Source organism: Penicillium canariense (genome assembly GCF_028826845.1).
Source record: "Penicillium canariense strain IBT 26290 chromosome Unknown utg000002l_segment0_segment0, whole genome shotgun sequence".
Lineage (NCBI taxonomy): Eukaryota > Fungi > Ascomycota > Eurotiomycetes > Eurotiales > Aspergillaceae > Penicillium > Penicillium canariense.
Window position 1 is genome coordinate 960,556 of NW_026622729.1, and position 18,463 is coordinate 979,018.

Here is an 18,463-nt window from a genome sequence, read left to right on the forward strand (position 1 = left end):
CGTGTACATAGAACAGTATGTTTGAATTCTTCAGGCTTGTGGGAGTACGGCCATCGCTTTCTTGGGCTCGATCGTACTAGTCTCACCTGCATTAGTAACATTAGTCTTCAAATGCAAAAATGCAAATAATTTCTGCCCTGGACGGTACGAAAAACAAACTTCGGCTCAATCCTGTTCATTCTCTAAATGTTCATTCTGCCGATCTTCAACAGTCGTGTTGTTCGTATGCAGGACAAACTGGAACATGCTTCCGATATAGATCGGCTCGCTGCCTTTACCCTCAGTGGGTAGCACCAAAAGCGATGCAAGGTTTTTAGAGAGCTTTTCTAGGCCGATGTCAATCGAGGTATTCTGCTCTTGGCTGATGGACGTATCGAGCGCGCCGGGAGCTAGAATGCCTGTCACGACGTCCATATACATCTTGACATAGTTGATTTGAACGGCCGAGGCAGGAACTATCGTGGCGTTAGGCGCTCTGGGCGCCTTGTCACTGCCTCGGATGCAATCGACACCTATAGTAAGTATAAATCCTAACCCTGAAGATTACTTGAAGAGTATGATCATTGATCAGTCCAACTGATGATAGTAAATATTCTGGATCGGTGTTAAATAATTCGCTGATAGCAAACCCTAATGTTCATGCCCAGTCCCCGAAACTAAACCCAGGCAGCAAACACCGCCAAAAGCAAAACGCTATGAATGCCCTATTCCATTCCCCGCGAAGCAAATTAAAGATATTCATCATCATCCATGGACCCCTGGTCCTCCCCCTCTTGACTTGGAGCTTTATTGCGGGGAGTCCACACGGGCTGTTGTGGCGGCGGTGGAGATGATTGGGGGGATGTAATCGTTTCAGCCGGAGGCACCAGCCAGGGAAACGAGACTGGAGTGCCGTTGACGCGGATCTCGCCCATGATTTTAACCAGTTGTTCAGGCTCATCCACATAACCATCCCATAGACCCAGCAGCTGCGCCACAAGTCGGAAGAAGGCCACAAAGATAGTGGCGATGGGCGCAAGCACAGTCCCCAGATGGGACCAGCGCCAAAGCATGGTGACAGTCACGAATGGGAAGTTGGGTGCATCCGCTTGCATGCAGTAGCCATCGCATGTCTCCGAGATTAAAGGGTGGGAGTATTGATCCCACATCATGCATTCGATAATATACCAGCTAAGCGACACGAGCGTAAACAAACCCAATTTCGTGAGTTCACGACGCCCTGACGCCGGATTCTTCCTCCAGAGACGAGGGAGCGGGATCGCGGCGTATACACGGCCATCATTGTGAATGCATTTATCGCAGTTCTCACTGGATTGCGAGTGCAGGGTCTGCTGGCCGGCTAGCTTGGGGGAGCTTGGCCGCGACACAATGGCAGCATCTCGTGTAACGTGCTCTTCGAGACTGTCCAGGCCCTTTTTCACTTCGTTGATGTTTCTCACAAGCGAATGGAGCTTGTCATTCAGCCGGTCAATATCAACTGAGTCCTGTCCATTGGCATTGGCCAGCTCAAGCCTCCTTATAACCTCCTGTGCATAAGCAGCTTCCTCCTCTTCCTCGGTCTTCAGCTCAGTCGGATCATCCATGATTGCTTGAAGTGATTCAATGGTATCGTCTCCCAGGTCGAGGGTTTCCTTGCCGGAACTGACGTCCTCAATGACCGTCTCAAGGGCACTCTTTGGGAGTTTAGGTCGAATCAAAGGCGCCCTGTTGGGTTTGGCGGGCTGGACTTCAGGGACAGGCTCATCTGAAGGGCGCAATTCTGGCTTTGTTTCCTCCGCTTTCGACTTCACATCCACCAACAATTTCGGCTGCTGTTTTGCAGGTTCTGGTTCCTTTGGGGATGCCGCCGATGGAACAATGTCCTTAGTAAGGTCTTGAGGAAGCTCCGTGATCCGTTCGGTCATTGGAGTATCGATCCATGCACCCGTCACTCTGGGCGTCTTATCATAAATCCTCCTCTCGAAAAGCTTCGGCGGATCTGGAGTGTGCATCTGGTCCAGCTTGGGGCTTTCGGTCCTTGATAATTTACGAAGCAGATCTTGCGAATCTCGTGAATCTCGCTTGGTCGCGCTTGGTTTGGTAAAGGTTGAGTTTTTGAAGACGACGATGGGCGTGTTCGGAATGGGTGCGCCTTCGCCCTGTGGCGCATTATGACCCCAACCAGGTACCTCGTTCTCCTTGTCCTGGTGTGTTTCTTGCATATGAATATTTGCTGTGCGTTCCCCAAGCGCGCTCCGTGCCGGAAGGTTGCTTCGTTCAACAGCCCGTGGGAATGAGCGCATAGGGCTTTTGGGGACAGCACTATCCTCAGCCCTCATTCTTGTTCTTGAGGAATCATTGAGTGGTGCTTGCTCTTCCCTTTTCTCCTGCGGCTCTGATGATGTGCTTCCGCTCACGTTCCTGGGCCATTCCGACCGACGACCAGCCCGACTACCCCAGGTACGCGGCAAATTCAACGGTGGGCCACGCTCACCCTCCTCCTCCTCCTTCTCCTCCTCCGATACGTGGTTTTGTTCTTCTTCTTCCCTTCGCTGCAGATTATCCGCGGTGAGGGCAGCTCGGGTCCCGACCTTGGCTTTGCTGAATACCGGCGAATCCTTGCCCGTGACACGTCGTAGTCGCTGCTCATCTCTAGTAAAATCGGAGGTCCTCCTGCGTGGCGAGTTCTCATTGACAAAGCTAGCCTCGGAGAATGCGCGGTTTCCCAGGTCTCGTTCCCTCGCCCGGAGGGACGAGTGATTCAACCGACGCGTCTCGAGTGGAACATCCCAGTCGTCCAGCGGCACGAAGTCTGCCAGGGTTCCGTCCTCTTCGATCCTCCTGTACACATCGACAAGCTCCTCGGGTGGGTTCGACATATCGGACGATGGCGAGCGCGCACCGACGAACGCCTGCGGCTGTCGCGGACTGGTTGTCAATCCGAGCCCAGCACCGTCGTCGGACATGCTCGTGCGCGAGGTAGCGCGATATGCGCCCGCTAGCGTACCTGTACGATAGTTGTGCCGGGGACGCGCCCCATTCTGTTTTGAGGGGGTGGGGAAATGCGATTTATCGAGGTCGAATTCGTAGCTGGGGTCTCGCGCGCGGCCAAAGGGCGACTGCGGGTGGTGGTGACGCGCGAGGGAGGCTCGGTCACTCTTGCGGGGAGATGACATGGTGACGAAAGAAAAGCCAACTCCCTTGTGCGAATTTGTACACGGCAACGTGTAGAGATTCGCGGGGACACTCGCCAATCACTGCGTTAAGTCGTTGGTAGATTCTTGGGAAGTGTTTAGTTTCAAAGTAAATACGGAGCTCCCGCATCCCTGAAGAGGTTAGGGCGGTCTGCAACAGCTTCACCACTCGCATATTTCTGATTTCACTCTAAATTTCGACCCTGCCTGATCACCAGCCCAATCCAGCAATACGTGTTTACTGGCCCACAGCCACCCTCGTGTCCGCAGCCACTTCTGCCTGCTGCCTCATTCAGCGACCGTTGAATCATGCGCGCGTCGTCTGCCGCTTCGCAAGTGACTCGATGCTGTGACATGTGACCCGCTCACTTGCACTGATCATCTATCTATTCCACACTACGCGCCAGATAAAACCTCCTTGTTGTGCACCCAGGCCCAAGGAAACACAAAGGCTTCTCGAACGACCCGAGCAGACATTCTCTAACTCGCGATTCGCCAAGTATCCTACAACCATGGCGAAGTCGTCCCGCCGGAAGACACCCGCGTCGACACCGGCCTCGTCGGGCGCTTCGACCCCAAGTTCTGTGTCCTCTGGCCCCATTCCACCGTTCACCAAGGCCCCGTCGATCCTCAAGTCTTTCGTCGAGCCGCTCTCCCCGGATGAAGTATATCTCGTTCACATCGACACCTCGGCGACGGAGCTGAAATGGCAGACCTTCATCGTACCAACGGTGGTCAACGTGGTGGTGGCTGCGGTGATCGCGCTGCGCATGTACTGGGGCTTTAGTACGTACCCAGCATTGGTAGCCATCCTGATTGGAATGGAGAGCTCCCTGAGCGTCGACACAGCCACAACACCGTGGACAGAATTAGCACAGATCATCCTCCGACGGGTAGGCGCCATACTGATCGACTACTTCCTCGTGACGCTGTTTCTGTCCTGGCCAATTCACTTCGTGCTCGGTCCCGTGCGCTGGCGTCGCGCCGTTGGCTTCCGGGACCGCGAGATCATCGTCCGCCGCAGCCACCGCAATTGGAGCAAGAAGCTCGAGCGCAACAAGTGGATTCGTGACAACGAGGCTATGCGTGACAAGATCGTGGCCGCCGTGACTCCCGAGCGCATCGGCAAAACGGGATACCTGCTCGTTGACGCGGACTGGAACCTGGACTATGGCGCCATGGTCCGTGCCCACGCGCTGGTCGACCTGACCCGCAAGGGCGAGGGCGTGCAACTAGACGAGTTCCGCACGGCTGTGCTGGTTCACACTGACTCGGACGGCTGGCTGATCTGGCGTGTTGGGGATGAAAATACGCCCGCAGGACGTCAAAAATCGGCTCAGCGAGATCAGATCTTGGCCTTTAGGGAAAGGTTGACTGCGATGGGCAAGGAAGACTTATTCTTCCGCTGGGTCGAGCTGGTTCAGTGGGAAAGCTCGCAGCCTGGCGGGTTCACGGCGGAGAGGCAGCGGTCTGCTATGCTGGAGGCTCAGCAGATGTTCAAAGACGAAAATGTAGATTTCAGTCAATTCTGGGATGATCTCGGGGGCATGGAAGGCGTTGAAGAGGCAGCGACGTGACATTCGTTCTTGTTCTTTGTGTATTCAGTTTCTCTTCCATTTCATGGATGCATATAGCTGGCTTGGTTGAATTATGAATTGTATAGTTTTTTTTTTTTTTTTTTTTTTTTTTTGGATCGTCGCCACCTATACCTCTCTTGATACAATACCTCATATAAGCTGGTTGGTAGGTAGGTATACGCTCACCGGCATCTATATATCTACTTAAAAATCTGATAGTTTTACACATGAATACGTAGAGAACTGATACACCACATAGGTGCTTGCAGATGAAAGAATCGTTCTTATGGGGATTGGATGTTATGTACTATTGGGTATCTCGTCAAACTAAATTCCCATCGAGGGCATATATCAAGTTTCCGGTCGTGCATGCATATACGACCCCGGAGAAAAGAAACACAAAGAAAAAAATATCAAAAGCAAATTGAGAAGCACGTGAAAAGGAACGCGCTAACTCCAAAGATCCAACATAACTCTCAAGAAGTAATGTTCTTCTATTGCGTACCATCTTCAAAGCGATAATCAAGAGACCACAGCTTCTCCCACGGTCTCGCTTTCCCGTTTTGACGGCGTTTAGAGGTAGGCCCGGAGGGCGGGGATGCCTGGAAGGTAGCCACATCGCCTGCATGCAGAAGTTGACTAGCTGCAGATGTTGGATCCCGCGCTCGATTCAGTGCCTATTAAAAAAAAAGTAAGGTTAGCGCGTCAGATTTCCAGTAAGACCCGGGAAAAGACAGATCTGAGTCCTACTTTTCACGGGCCAAGGAGCAGGTCACGGCGCACCTCATCGAAGATGGGGGCCGACTCGCGAGGCTGGGAGCCGGCATCCGCTTCGGCGGGGCGGACTAGATCAGAGGCGGAATCATTGGCCTTTTGCGAGGGTGTGGGCGTGCCTCGCTTCGAGTTCGAGCTGTTGCGCCGGCTGTCGAGACTCTTGGACAGGGTTTGGGCGACGGTGCTTTCTTCGGTCGGGCGCTTGAGTCGGATGCTACCTTTGGCGTCGACGTGTGCGGATGCGACAGTGCTCTTAGCGATGCCTGGGGTAGCGGGGGCACCGGGCTTTTCTTCTGTGGCATCGAGAAGGTACCAGCGTAGGCCATCTGATAGTTCGAATGGGTTCTCGTCGATGGAAGCACCGTCGCTAGTATCGCCGAGAGAGCGCCGGTCGGGAGCGACGCCGTTCAGGGATTTGGAAAGGTCGACGACACGTTCTTCAATCTTGCTGATGCGCGCGAGAAGCCAGTCCCGGCTTTGCAACTTATGCGAGTCCTGTTCCCGAAGGAAATAATGTGGCGCACCGACGTTGAAAGCGGCCCAGGAGCGGATGGCTTGATTGCGAGTTGGTAGGAACAGGGCGAGATCGCCTTCCTTAAAGGATCGGTAGGCAATCTTCTCGTGGGCTTCACTTTGAACCCGGTGGTACTTCTCGCGGTAGCCCTTAGCTTCTTTCTGCCACTTGCGGGCTAATAGCTCGATGTCCTTGACACGCTTGATGACTACATCCCCGAAAACAGATACATCGAAATGAGTCAGGCTCTCGACGAAGGCCGAGAATTTAGCATCTTCTTCTTCGGGGCTGTTTGCGTGCATCCAGCCCAGAAGCCTCGAATCGGGGTTCGCAGACACGATACCAGATTGAGCGATGCTTTCGCCTAGACTGGAAGAGGCACTAAGTTTGGATGCGCGCTGGACAACAAGGCGACCGTTCTGCTGAATGATTGCGAAGCCTAGCTGCTCCAGCATGCGCTCCAGTTTCTCGACTTGCGAATATAGTTGCTTGGACAGATCGTGCGACTTGGTGCCTCGGGCATCCAATCGAGCCACAGCTTGTCGCTCTGCCTCGGATGCCGTTTCAATTTTCTTCTCCCACTCTGTCTCCTTGGACTTCAGATCCAGAGCCTGAGACTCGGCATCAGCCAGTTTCTGCAACAGATCTGCCTGTTTCCGCTCTTCCTCGACGAGCTGCTCTCGCAATGCGTCAGAACCACTTTCGCCGGCCGAAACCTGAGACTGCAATGTGTGCAGCCTTAAACGTTCTTGGTCTAATTCGGTTCTGGTGACGTTCAAGTTCGATTTTGTTTCCTTGAGTTTTTCCGTCAGTCGAGTCACTTCGGCCTCCCGGTCATCGGCAACTTTCAGCCGTCCCTCGAGCTCAAATTCCAATTGTGCTATACGCTCCTCGAGAGCCTTATTCTCGGCCATTGCCTTCGACGCACTGGCTTCCGCGCTCCTGGCATGTATAGACAAGCCCTCAGACAGTACCTCGATAGCCTTTATGATACCAGGAACCTCAGAGGGCACCGAGCCACCAGGGGACAAACTCATGAAGGCCGCCTGTAGAGCATTGTAGTGGTCCTGATCTTTCCGGCTCCATTCGCCGCGCTGATGTTCGAAATCGTCAATCTTCGATTGAAGATCGCGTTCGTTTCGTTGAAGAGATTCAATCCGTTCATTGAGACCACTAGCTTTGCGAGTTTCCTCCGCAGTATTGTCATGGGCAGTTTGTAGATCTGTCTCAAGTTGGTGAATCCGTTCATCGGCCTCTTGTTTCTCATGGTCACGGCTGTCAATAAGTCTGTCCAGCTCTTCTTCCACTTCTTCGGTGCGCAGCTTGAATTTTCGGACCTCTGCCTCCAAGTATCTTCGCTCGTCCTCGAATTCGCGTTGCCGCGCTTCGAGATTTCCAATGAGATCTTTCTTCGTCGACTGAGCCTCTTGATACTTGTCAGAGTTGGACTGACGCTCCGCATATGCTTCTTTGTGGAGTCTTTGCACAGTTTCCCTCTCTGTGTTAAGCTCAGCTTCGAGAGAGACGATGCGTTGGACGAGAGCTCTATCTTCAGGAGACTGAGTCATCGAAACTCGCCTCGAGGAAACAGAAGAGCGCCTAGATAAGGCATCGGGGTGCGGTGATGCAGGCGAACTGGGAAAGTCAGGTCCAAAATTGCCGCTTGATGGCCGGCTCAGATGGCTCTGGCGATGAAGGAGATCTTCCAGCTTGCGAATACGACTATCAGACCCCTTGAGTCTCTCCTCCAGCTTTCCTTTTTCCTCTTGCAGGCTTCGAACCATGTCATCGCCGCGCAGCAGCATAGAGCTCCGGCTCAAGTCGAAAACACTCCCATTTTTGAATGCTTTTGCTCGACGTCTTTGCTGCCGAGTTGGCGCATCCAGGTCTTTTAATTGCTGAGACAAATCATCGGCAATGTTAGCCAAAGCGTGCTTATTCCGCAAATTCTCAATATAGATCTCAATCTCTTTTCGATTGACCGCGGGCCATTCGTCATCCTGTCCTTGGAGGTTGAGTTCGATACCCGGCGTGATAGAGTCTCCAAAGGAAATAAAGTCACCCATGCTTTTAACCCACTTCTTCCTTCGACGCTGCTCTTCGTCTCTCAAAATGGCCATTTCTTCGGCCAAGGTCAACGAGTCTGTTTTTATCTTATCATTCCATTCCCGCCGCCGGACAGACTCAATGAGAACTGATCCGTACACCATTGGCATCTGAAACACAGCATAGAGAATATCAAACGCATTGCTGTCTGTACCAAAGTTGACAAGCTGTGTATGGGCATCGGCTAGGCGTGACTCAATGGAGGAGATCGTGCGCATGTGCTGCAGAGCTGCCTTTTCGGCGGCACCGCGGCGACGTACCGCTTGCTCTAGAGCGTGGTGAAGCTCAGCGCTAAGATCCAAAATTGACGGTAACAGGTTCTGAGTGTGGTTGAGCGCAAGCCTAGAGATATTCGCCAGCATCTTCTGGTTATTGGGCAGACCGAGGACATGTTCACAGTCGGAGCCAATCTTCTTGGCAAGCGTTTCCACTTCCTCGAGTAATCCGGCCTCTCCATTTGCTGGTGCGGGAAGCACGTCATCCACCAAGTTTTGTGTATCCGAGGCAATATCGCTGACAGCCTTTTCGAGGCCTCGGGCCTGCTCAGCGAAGCGCGGATACACAACCGCCGCATCCGATCCAGCGTGAAGGACTTCGTTGACATCAACGAAGTCACGCAGGGTCCCCGTGGGTTGGTCTTCGTCTTTCTTCGGTGTAGATGGCCGCCCGAGCATCGAGAAGTCCTTCCGCGCTGTGATGTTCTCCAGCGTGTTCAGTGCGCGCTGCCAACCGTCCAGAGCAGCCTGCTGTTCCTCAAGAAGATTATTTGCCCATACCTGCGCCTCCTGGAAGCGATGCTCCAAGGTACCCACATGGGACTTGAGGTTCTCAAGGGCAACGCCCACAGCGCGGTTGATGACATCAGTTCGCTCGTTGTGCTCTTTAACGTTCTTATCCATCATTCCGCAGCGGACAGAGAGATCTAGTGCCCAAGACCTCCTTGTCATGAAAAGATTCCGCCATGAATGTAGGTCGTTTTGGTCCGTCAGGGAGGCCGGCGGGCTGCTCGGCTGGAACGGTTCGGGGGCGGGCAGCTCGGGGAGCTCGAAGTCGGCAGGTTCGCTCACGTATTGCCGGTCATACACAAAGATCTCGGTCTGGGGTAGTCATATTAGATATTTCTCCTCGGAAACGTGTTAGGTCGTTGGTCCAAAGTATTGCTGGCATACCTCGGTGGCGAGCGTTTGGGTCTTCACGTTCTTCCCCCGGGCAGTCATCAATATCTGCCTAGGGGGCGGAATCGAGGTATTTCGAACAATCCATGACTTTAAGGAATCTGGTCTGGAGCGGCAAGAGTAGTGTTAGCTTGCATGCCGCACTCATTCGGCGCTCGAGATCCATCAGGTACCTCTCCCTCACCAGCAAGCTGGGGAAATAACATACGAAGCAAAGGCGACCGGATCCGCCAGCAGATGTTCCCCGGAGTGAGCAATATAGATATGCAACGACATGATCCCCCTCCTCACCACCGAGCGTGAATGCTCGAATGACCAGGGATGTGGGAGGGGATGGCTGGTTTAACGGGGGAAATCGGGGAAGGTCGAAGCTCCAAGTGAGCGACTCTCCCCCACCGCCCTCCGCCGGTCATATCACAAGGCCCACGCCAGCCCACGAGATCCCTCCATGGCGACCAAACAGAGCCTCGTGAGGCCTCACCTGCTCTCCAGCGAGCTGACCCTGCTGGACTACGCGGGAGATGACTCACGCGACATCGTAACATTCTCCGAGAAGGAGGCGCTGGTGCTGCAGCTGGCCGGCCAGATCCAGGAACAGCAGCTGGAAAAAGCATTGCTAGAGCAAGGTGCGATCAATGTGCTTTTACCCCCAGGAAATCTGATTGATATCCTTTTTCTCCCATATTATGCCTTAGCAGTCGGCTTCAAGTTCCCCTTTCAACTAATCTTGTTCTGTAGATCCGGAATCGCTAGCGGGTGACAATGTCGAAGAAGCACTTGCGATCGCGGAACGCGAGTTGCTCGAGTCGCGCGCTACCTACACCGTCAGGAGGAAAGCCGCTCGCACCATCCTCATGACGGACCCCATTCTGAAAGCAGTCCACCTGAAAGCCACCACCCCCCTGAACGGTACGTATGATGTTTGTTTTATCTGAAAAGTTGTTCTTCTCTTATCTCATGCAACCCGCACAGAGCCCTGCTCCGCCTAGTCAACCGGCGCGATGTGCTCGCCCTCGCGCAGGAGAACCTAGCCTCGGCTCGTGAACTGGTGCTGAAACAGCTATCTGACGCAGAGGTCGAAAATCTACAGCTAAACCGGGAGAATCAAGAGCTCGTGCGTGAGCTCCTCGAGCTCACTAAGCAAGATTCCTCCTGGCGCGAGCGGCTCCAGGACGCGGATCTCGCATCGCAGCTGGATCGGCTCGATGCAGAGCTCAAGAGGAACAGGGCGAAATGGGAAATTATGAAGAACATTGCTAGCGCCATGGTGGTCGGCAGCGGGCTTGATTGGGCCAATGACGACACGCTTCGTGGATTAGTGCTAGATGAAAGTGATGACTGATTCTGCTTTCTTGTCTGAATGATTTTGGGTGTTTTCTGGGCGGCATACCCCCATCGCGTTGGCGTTTCTGGTGCTATACGTCAATGTCATTTCTTCCATGGCGATCTGGCGCGCTGCAGGGCCTTCCCACTAGCCTCACCGCGTAGGAATGGATACTTCAACCCAAGCTGAAGAATAATATTAACTGACCACTAACCGCACTGATGTTAGCCGACCCGGGATTTCCAGTTAATAATAGGACAGGGTCAGATTGTGCCCGCTAAGACAGACCTCTGATCCCCGCTTATATCACACTGCACCCGCCATGACGGAGGGAGAGCATGAAACGGGAATGCTTTACGGGTGCGATACGGAGTACATCTAGGGGACTCGGCGACTCGGAGACTCGGAGGCTTCCGGCTTTGAAAGATAACGCAGATCGGAGAAAGAGCGCGAATGTGCTACATCATAGCATAGCCAAAAGAGCCATCAGAACCACATTAGTCATTGCTTGTCGCTAACTAATGAGCTAGCTAGCTCAGCTGATCAGCGGAGGAACACACGACCTCGGACCAAATGCCGCGTCGCGGTGGTATTATTATGGGCCGGTAGGTCTATGGGCCTATAGGACTATGGGCGGGCAGAGAGTGTGGCAATGGGCCATGGGACAGCTCCAGCAATGGCGGAGAATATTACACAGAGATTTTAGGGAGAGGGGGGAAAGTAGAATACCGACGCGACGCAACGACTCTATGACGCTCTCCTCTCGGAAGAGATGGGAGGCTGGTAACGTTACCAGTGGATTCAAGCGAAACGGGTATACGGCCAGAGTGATGTATTGTCACGTTTATTACCCTGGTTTCAGGTTGACCTGGAGTACGGAGCACTTCGTACTAGACTCGAGCACGCTAAACTACTTGCTGTGTACACCCAGCAAACTTCTCCTCCTGAGTTCTTTCCCCCGGGAATGTGACCAAAACAAACCCAAGCTAACCTATCCCCAGCTCTTTTGGCGCTGCCGAAGGCCCTAGCAGGGCACCGCATTAGTCTAATTTGTTCTGCAGGATCTTCTCTCCACTCGAAAAGACAAAGACCTCCCTTAGTCCTATTCTGGGTCCTGGATACCGACTGCCAGGAGTACCGAAGGATACTTGACGCGTCGCAGCCCCCGGGCCTCTTCTGCTACCGCTACTACTATCAATACTACCAACACCACCAACCGTAGTTACTCTCCCCCTCACAGTCAATACCTTACTCTTACTATTACTACGGTAGGGTAAACTGTAGGTAAGCCGCTCAGCTTGTGATCATGGTGTGATCCAGGCAAGGACAGACTTGGTGCTCCAATCGAGTCCTTCGCCTCCACATCCAACTATGCCCGTCCCCCCTCCCTCCTTTCCTGCTGGCCGAGCGACTGGGATCGCGAGCTCCAGGAACTGTACCATACCGTGTCGGTGAAAACGGCCCGTGGCAGAGAACCACCGCCATTCATAATGGAAGATTTATCATAGTAATGTTAATCATGATATCAGGGGTTCCCCTTAGTTGATTTATTTTCTTTTCCTACTGTGCTGGCGGGAATAGCGCACTGTTCAGAGAATGGCCGTGTTTACAATCAGCGGTTACGCCAGCAGGAAGAGCTCCGCTGGGGATCGAGCAACCAACCCGGGCGGATGCGACTCCAGGCCCTTACCTCGAGCTAAATCGGTCACGGTATCGCTCTGCATGCCCAGTCGACATGGTGTGGATGGAAGGAGGGCCATTGCTGTACCTACTGTATGTACCTGGGGGAGTTCCCGACGGGAGCTCGTACATATATGTACGGCACCCTACCTAGTCTGGCCATGTCGGTTGGGTAGATGGTTTTCTGGTTTGTGGTTTTTCTGCTTGTGACCGGGCCACTGGATCTGCTGCGCGGTTCTGCTCTAGCCAGACTCCGTTCTTCCTCGCGGATGTACTTCTAGTCCTAGCTCCTCCCTCCATACGGCATACGACTTTGCCGGGCCAGACATGGGTAGAGTACGGTACCTACAGTAACTACACAGTACTCTGTACTCCGTACTAACTTCGCCTCCCACATACAGCCGTATCGTCTCGGACTTATGGCCAGTCCAGCCAAGCCATTGTGCGATCGCGATGCCTTCGCTAAGGCCACCGCGCAACCTTTCTCCGACGCAGCGCAAGCGGACGTTGGCAAAAGAGGCGTTGTGTTGAGCAGGCTGCGACTGAGTGACACGCAATATTTGGGAGCTTATGTCTTTGCATTCTCATATCTGCATTGGCTATGATTATTTTTCGGCTCGATTCTGAACTTGAATCTTCCTTCTGAAGATGACAGGATCAGAAGAAAATGGTTTCATCGTAAATTGTGAATTGTATCATAATCATTGATCTGAGTTGCGCATTTGTGCTCTGGGCGAAGGGTTGCCGGGGGGTCAGCAACCCCTAAGATGGACGGCCCAGTATCAGGGAACGCGTATTAGCAGGTACTGGGTACTTGCTTGGGAGATCACTTTACTATGCTGTACCGCGTACTCGGTACGACGGGTGCGCGGTTTTAGGGGAATGGATCAAGGCGTAATTCTCCACTGTGTGATGGCCCAAGTATGTTACCGTTTGGTATGGTCTCAGAAGGTGTTTACTTGAGGGCCATCATCGAATCAAAACAAAAAAAATCATCCAAGATAAAGAGACCGCAGAAGGGGCCGATGTGAAAAAATGGCTCCAAAATGGCTGGATTTAGGAGCCCAAGACGGTCATGAAAAAGGGCAGAGCCTGGGCGCCAGCCCAGCTTTCACCAGAAAGTTACCAGTGCAGTAACGATACCAGACCAAGCGTTACATTCTCCAGCCAGTCAGCAAACAGCGGGCTGCCCTTGCTCTGTGCTGCCCACCCTTTCCACGCTTTCCCTTCCCACAGTAGTCCGGTAGTCAGAGAGCCCGCCCTCCTACTACTACTGCCCTCCCCCCTCTCCTCTCTCTCCCATCTTTCTACACTACCAACCGCTCCCATACACTATCTGCCCATACAAGTCAGGTACTGCATATCCCCCATTTCTATATCCCGCTTCTGGCCCCGATCCTCAACACAACCACCACCACTACCACCACCACCTTTTTTTTTTATTCTCATCGACCTTGATTCTGTCTTCCTGTCCTCATCAATGCTTTTTTCTTCCCTCGCGCGACCGCGGTCGCGGTCGCGCTGCGTCGCAACTTATGATTTATTTGGACACCACCACTAACGCGACTGCCACGCTATTAGATTCGCTCTGATCTGATTTATTTCAGTCTAACTCACAACCGCTTTCAAACAAAGTAAGCACCATTTCTTTTCGTCGTGAGTTGGTCAAGCGAGGGCCTCGGGCGCACTTTTACATAGTCGCGTCCCGGTACCAGCTACCCACCACAGCAAAAGCCCCCTCCCCCAACTCAGCATCTCTGCCCTTGTTCTTGTCGCGTCACTGTCGCCTGTTGTCACCCAACTCTTTCCTGCTTTCTTTCCCCTTCTTTCGCTTCTCCGAGCGCCATTGACCCCAATCACATCTTCACCCCGACCGACGCTAACCTCCTTTCCCAGTCAACATGCCTAAGGAGAAGACTACTCGCAAGGGCGCCAAGGAGCGTGTCACTCGCCGCAAGAAGGGTAAGTCGTCCCCTACTCGTATGAATTGGCCTGCCTTCACGTTCGTCGACCCTAACCTGCTCCGGCAGACCCCAACGCCCCCAAGCGTGGTCTGTCCGCTTACATGTTCTTCGCCAACGACAACCGCGACAAGGTCCGCGAGGAGAACCCCGGAATCACGTTCGGTAAGTACCACCATGTGCTCCGCTTCTCTCAACCTGTCATCTCGGCTTACACCCCATACAGGCCAGGTCGGCAAGATGCTTGGTGACAAGTGGAAGGCTCTCACCGAGACCGAGCGCAAGCCCTACGACGCCAAGGCCGCCGCTGACAAGAAGCGCTATGAAGAGGAGAAGGCCAAGTACGCTGCTGTAAGTTCCTCCGCCCGCCTCCTTCCCTCTCGCGCCTTCGCGCCACAAGTGAGCTCTCGTACTAACAACCCCCCAGCAGGCCGAGGAAGAGGATGAGTCCTCCTAAACGCCCCGCCGCAAATCTGATTTGCGCAGCTGCTGGCGTTTGTGTTTATTTTCGCGGACTCTCTTCGGTTTTCTCTTTTGCGTTTATCACTCATGGGTCTTACGGAATGGTCTCTACGGTGGTTCTTACTTGCTTTTTATGATGGCCCCGGCCAATGGGCTTAGTGTTTTGTAGGGGCTATAGCTAGTCTCGCAGGCTGCATCTCTGCTGCTTCTCACAGCTGTCCCGGGGACCTCGATTTTGCTCTTGCTAAGTCGGTGTTGGTGACTGGACGCGATGCTTTGGGATGGCCTGCATACGGTGCTTTGCTGGATTCCGATGCAAGCCCCGTCTAATGGACCCTAGTCTGATTAATGCTACTATCTCCCTGGAATTCTTCTCACGTAGTGAACTTCAAAGATCCTGAGTCTTCACAAGCTAATTGGCCTCTACTTGATCAACTCCGTGCCCACGTTGAACCCTCCTGCCCCCGGGACGCCGGAGTTGGCCCAAGCTCCCAAGCTCCCGCGGCCCCGTTTGTTTACCCCAACGCGTCCGGGGGATCTCCGATAACGGCCTGAGGCCAAAATATGGTGCCTGGCGACACGATAGCAACCTATTGTTAGTAGCACACTGAGTACCCCACCGGTGGCTTCAAGGGTCGAGTCGGTGGCTATTCGGAGCATACAAGCGCCCCCCTTTGACTTGAGTCTATCGAATATCGCGTTCCGAAACAGCCCTTTGTTAGACTCGAGTCGGGCAGCATATATATCTCTCTCCTTGTGCACCGAAGTATACATCTGCGGTCGACTAAGAAGGGAACTTGTAGCTTTGGGGGGGGGGGAGGAAAACACATAGCGCCTGGGTCTCTTGTTGCATCGTCTCATTTGGCTCTATCTAACTGAATACGCCCCAGTCAAGGCACCGGAAAACTCCCTATCAATTCTACAGTCTATCAGGTCGACTCCGAGAAGGGGGGCATGCTATACACAGAAGCTCTACCTAAGAGAACTCCCTTCAAATGCCATCATCTTCCTGCTCAATAACGCTCTCTTCCACGTACTCATCCCATGCCTTGCACCCAGAGTGGAGGGTGCTATAGTCGATTAACTTCCGCGCCTCCTCATACCGCTCCAGGAACTGGATGGCAAAGCCCTCTTCCGTGTGCCAGCCAATGTGACAGTGCATCAGCCATGTGCCAGGGTTATCTGTCTTGAACGCCACCACCAGATACCCCGAGCTAGGCAGCATAGCCACGTCGCGACGCGGTGGGTTCGTCAGGGAAGTGATGTCCGAGGAGCCACTGTAGGTACCAGAGCCCTGTGCCAGGACAAAGAAGTCATGACCGTGCAGGTGGATAGGGTGCGGCACGGTGAGCGTGGTCTCGATCACAATGTACGACCACTCATTGGCGCGGGGCAGCTCCACCACGCCGCTCGAGTTTGTGAAGCTGGTGTCGTTGTTCCAAATTTGAAGCAGAGTGGGATTGTTCCACTCCACCAACTTCGAGGTGCCATTCATCTTCCAGCGGAAGAGATTCTCGGAGTTCTCCCCCAGAGTGACAGGCTCGCTTGCGTTGTAGTAGGGGAGAGAGGCGCTCTGGGACAGGTAAGGGACAAGATCGGACATATCCATGTCGTCGCAACTGTCGGTGTACGAGTATTTTGTTGTGGTAGGGGTTGATGGTGAGCTGCCGTAGTACACAACGCCCTTGATATTATTCACGCTGTCATTGTCGGAACAGGCCTCTTGGGGAATGGCACGCATCCAGTAGCTATCACCGCTTGTGGACTGGTCTGCTTTAACGACAATGTCATACCGTTGACCTGTATCGGCGAAGAGTGAGCCGAACGATCTAATCCAAAGCTAAGGCCGCAATGTAACCATACCCATGCCAATGCTCAGAACAGTAGTATTGAAAGGTTCAATAGGAACCAAGTCCATTGCCATCACAGTAAGCGTGTGATTGTCCATAGAGAACTTGAAATGCGTATCAACCGCAGCATTCACCAGACGGAAGCGGTACGACGTACCAGCAGTAACCGACGTGTTGAAGCGGTACCCCGTCTGACTGGCCGAGTTATCATCGCCGTAAACATTCGTGCCGTTGATCAGACCGTTATCCAGGGTGGGCGGCCCACTCGCCTGAGCAGAATCATACAGTTCATCAACGGTCTGGTGACTCCAGTCATTTAGAAACAGGATGCCCCTGTCGACATCGTAGTCCTCAGTGGCCGGCCCATTGATCACGATGCCACCGAAAACACCCTCATAGGCCTGGAGCCCGATGTGAGAGTGATACCACGACGAGCCATACTGCGTGGCGCGCCATTTGTAGGTAGCGGTTTTACCCGGTGCCGTCGGACACTGAGTGATTGAGACAATACCATCATTGGGGTTCGTATAGTTCTGACGAATGCCATGGAAGTGGATGCTAGATCCGTTCTTTGCCGAGGCGAGGCTGTTGGTAACATGCACAATAACATGGTCGCCCCAGTCAGCCTGGATGGTAGGGCCCGGGATGGAGCCATTGATGGCCATCGCAGTCCGAGAGTATCCATCCGGGGCAACCGTAACCTCTTGAATATCGAAGTAGTATTCCCTGGTCACACCGGTGTTGGGAACAATGTCGTAGTAATTGGTGCTCGCGTCGTAATTGCACCAAGCTTTTCTGTTACTGGCGGTATTACCAGAGCAGATATCTCGTTTGAGTTTTGGAGGGAGAGGCTGGCGATGTAAGGAAGCGGCTGCACTCGCCCCAATCAAGCTAAGAACGAGTGATGTGGCCTTCATAGTAGCTTATGGCAAAACGAGAGGTGATTAAGAAGCTGTAAAAACAAGGGAAATGAAAAAGGAAGAGTGAACATAGAAAGAATAGAAGGAAACAGAAATATCTATTATGTTTGAAGCCGTTACACAAGAAGAGTCAAGATGACGAAGCGCTCTTCATGAACACCATACCGTACTTTATGAGCCCGGATAGGTTTATTCTCGGTAATGCTCTCGGCTTGCTTATGCAAGCCAGGTGCTTTGTTATGCGAGAAAATGGATCAAAGGGAATGGGAGTCTTCTGTTCCTCATTGGACTAGATGGCGCCGGGTACGTTCAATAGATCGGACGCATAATCACCGCCACGCAACCAGAAACCTGAACGGATGCCCCAGTGAGCTTCTATTGGTTAATTATTGTTGACCCCATTGTTGGTTCGCCGACAACCAGGGAATCTGGTATCAAAACTGGTATCAAAACTGGAGCGGTTCGCGTCAGGCCCTGGCGTCAGCCCTGGGGCTTGGGATATGCTTCAAAGCGGGCACATTGCGTGGCACGGATTAAGCCGGAGAGGCAAGTATGGGGTCGGTATACTGAAACTAATTTACTGACTTGATCCTATCGGAACGAGCGTTCGAACGTAAAACTAGAGCTTGATAACCATGACTAACACGATGATTGCACTAGACATTGGACTATAGCTTGGCGAGTACCATGAGAGAGTCAATCGAGACAGAATAGAATCAAGAGCTAAACTCCTCCCACTGCAAAAATCAACAAATGGTCTTCCAAAGCTCAAACAAGTCTGGAACGACCTCCACACTTTAGAGCTAAGCGAGTCGAGAGCTTCCTCTAGTACCCGCACATACAGCGGCACCGACGTCAGCCCGGTACGCGGCCCCGGAAAGTGGAGTTCACGAACACCTAGAGCGAACGTTCTGCAGCCAATATTGTTCAAGAAGTCAAAACCAGTG

General features: G+C 53.1%; 7 protein-coding genes across 7 annotated transcripts; 3 read left to right on the forward strand and 4 right to left on the reverse strand.

The window, feature by feature from the left end:
• Positions 1-165: 165 nt before the first annotated feature.
• N7482_003559 (uncharacterized protein) lies at positions 166-420 on the reverse strand (the record flags this gene model as incomplete). Its single annotated transcript, XM_056685684.1, has 1 exon — positions 166-420. One exon carries the CDS (start codon positions 418-420, stop codon positions 166-168), a length of 255 nt encoding a protein of 84 aa, XP_056544426.1.
• A 308-nt stretch (positions 421-728) lies between these two features.
• N7482_003560 (uncharacterized protein) lies at positions 729-3,155 on the reverse strand (the record flags this gene model as incomplete). Its single annotated transcript, XM_056685685.1, has 1 exon — positions 729-3,155. One exon carries the CDS (start codon positions 3,153-3,155, stop codon positions 729-731), a length of 2,427 nt encoding a protein of 808 aa, XP_056544427.1.
• Positions 3,156-3,685: 530 nt separating this feature from the next.
• N7482_003561 (uncharacterized protein) lies at positions 3,686-4,750 on the forward strand (the record flags this gene model as incomplete). The annotated part of the gene is made up of 1 exon (XM_056685686.1): positions 3,686-4,750. The coding sequence occupies one exon, from the start codon at positions 3,686-3,688 to the stop codon at positions 4,748-4,750; it is 1,065 nt and encodes a 354-aa protein (XP_056544428.1).
• Positions 4,751-5,503: 753 nt separating this feature from the next.
• On the reverse strand, positions 5,504-9,595 carry atg11 (autophagy protein ATG11; the record flags this gene model as incomplete). Its single annotated transcript, XM_056685687.1, has 3 exons — positions 5,504-9,241; positions 9,314-9,425; positions 9,528-9,595. 3 exons carry the CDS (start codon positions 9,593-9,595, stop codon positions 5,504-5,506), a joined length of 3,918 nt encoding a protein of 1,305 aa, XP_056544429.1.
• Positions 9,596-9,767: 172 nt separating this feature from the next.
• Positions 9,768-10,661, forward strand: N7482_003563 (centromere protein H; the record flags this gene model as incomplete). Its single annotated transcript, XM_056685688.1, has 3 exons — positions 9,768-9,945; positions 10,058-10,228; positions 10,294-10,661. The coding sequence occupies 3 exons, from the start codon at positions 9,768-9,770 to the stop codon at positions 10,659-10,661; spliced, it is 717 nt and encodes a 238-aa protein (XP_056544430.1).
• Positions 10,662-14,224: 3,563 nt separating this feature from the next.
• nhp6 (high-mobility group nucleosome-binding protein) lies at positions 14,225-14,741 on the forward strand (the record flags this gene model as incomplete). The annotated part of the gene is made up of 4 exons (XM_056685689.1): positions 14,225-14,285; positions 14,354-14,449; positions 14,511-14,635; positions 14,712-14,741. The coding sequence occupies 4 exons, from the start codon at positions 14,225-14,227 to the stop codon at positions 14,739-14,741; spliced, it is 312 nt and encodes a 103-aa protein (XP_056544431.1).
• Positions 14,742-15,737: 996 nt separating this feature from the next.
• N7482_003565 (Cupredoxin) lies at positions 15,738-17,513 on the reverse strand (the record flags this gene model as incomplete). The annotated part of the gene is made up of 2 exons (XM_056685690.1): positions 15,738-16,546; positions 16,610-17,513. The coding sequence occupies 2 exons, from the start codon at positions 17,511-17,513 to the stop codon at positions 15,738-15,740; spliced, it is 1,713 nt and encodes a 570-aa protein (XP_056544432.1).
• Positions 17,514-18,463: the final 950 nt, after the last annotated feature.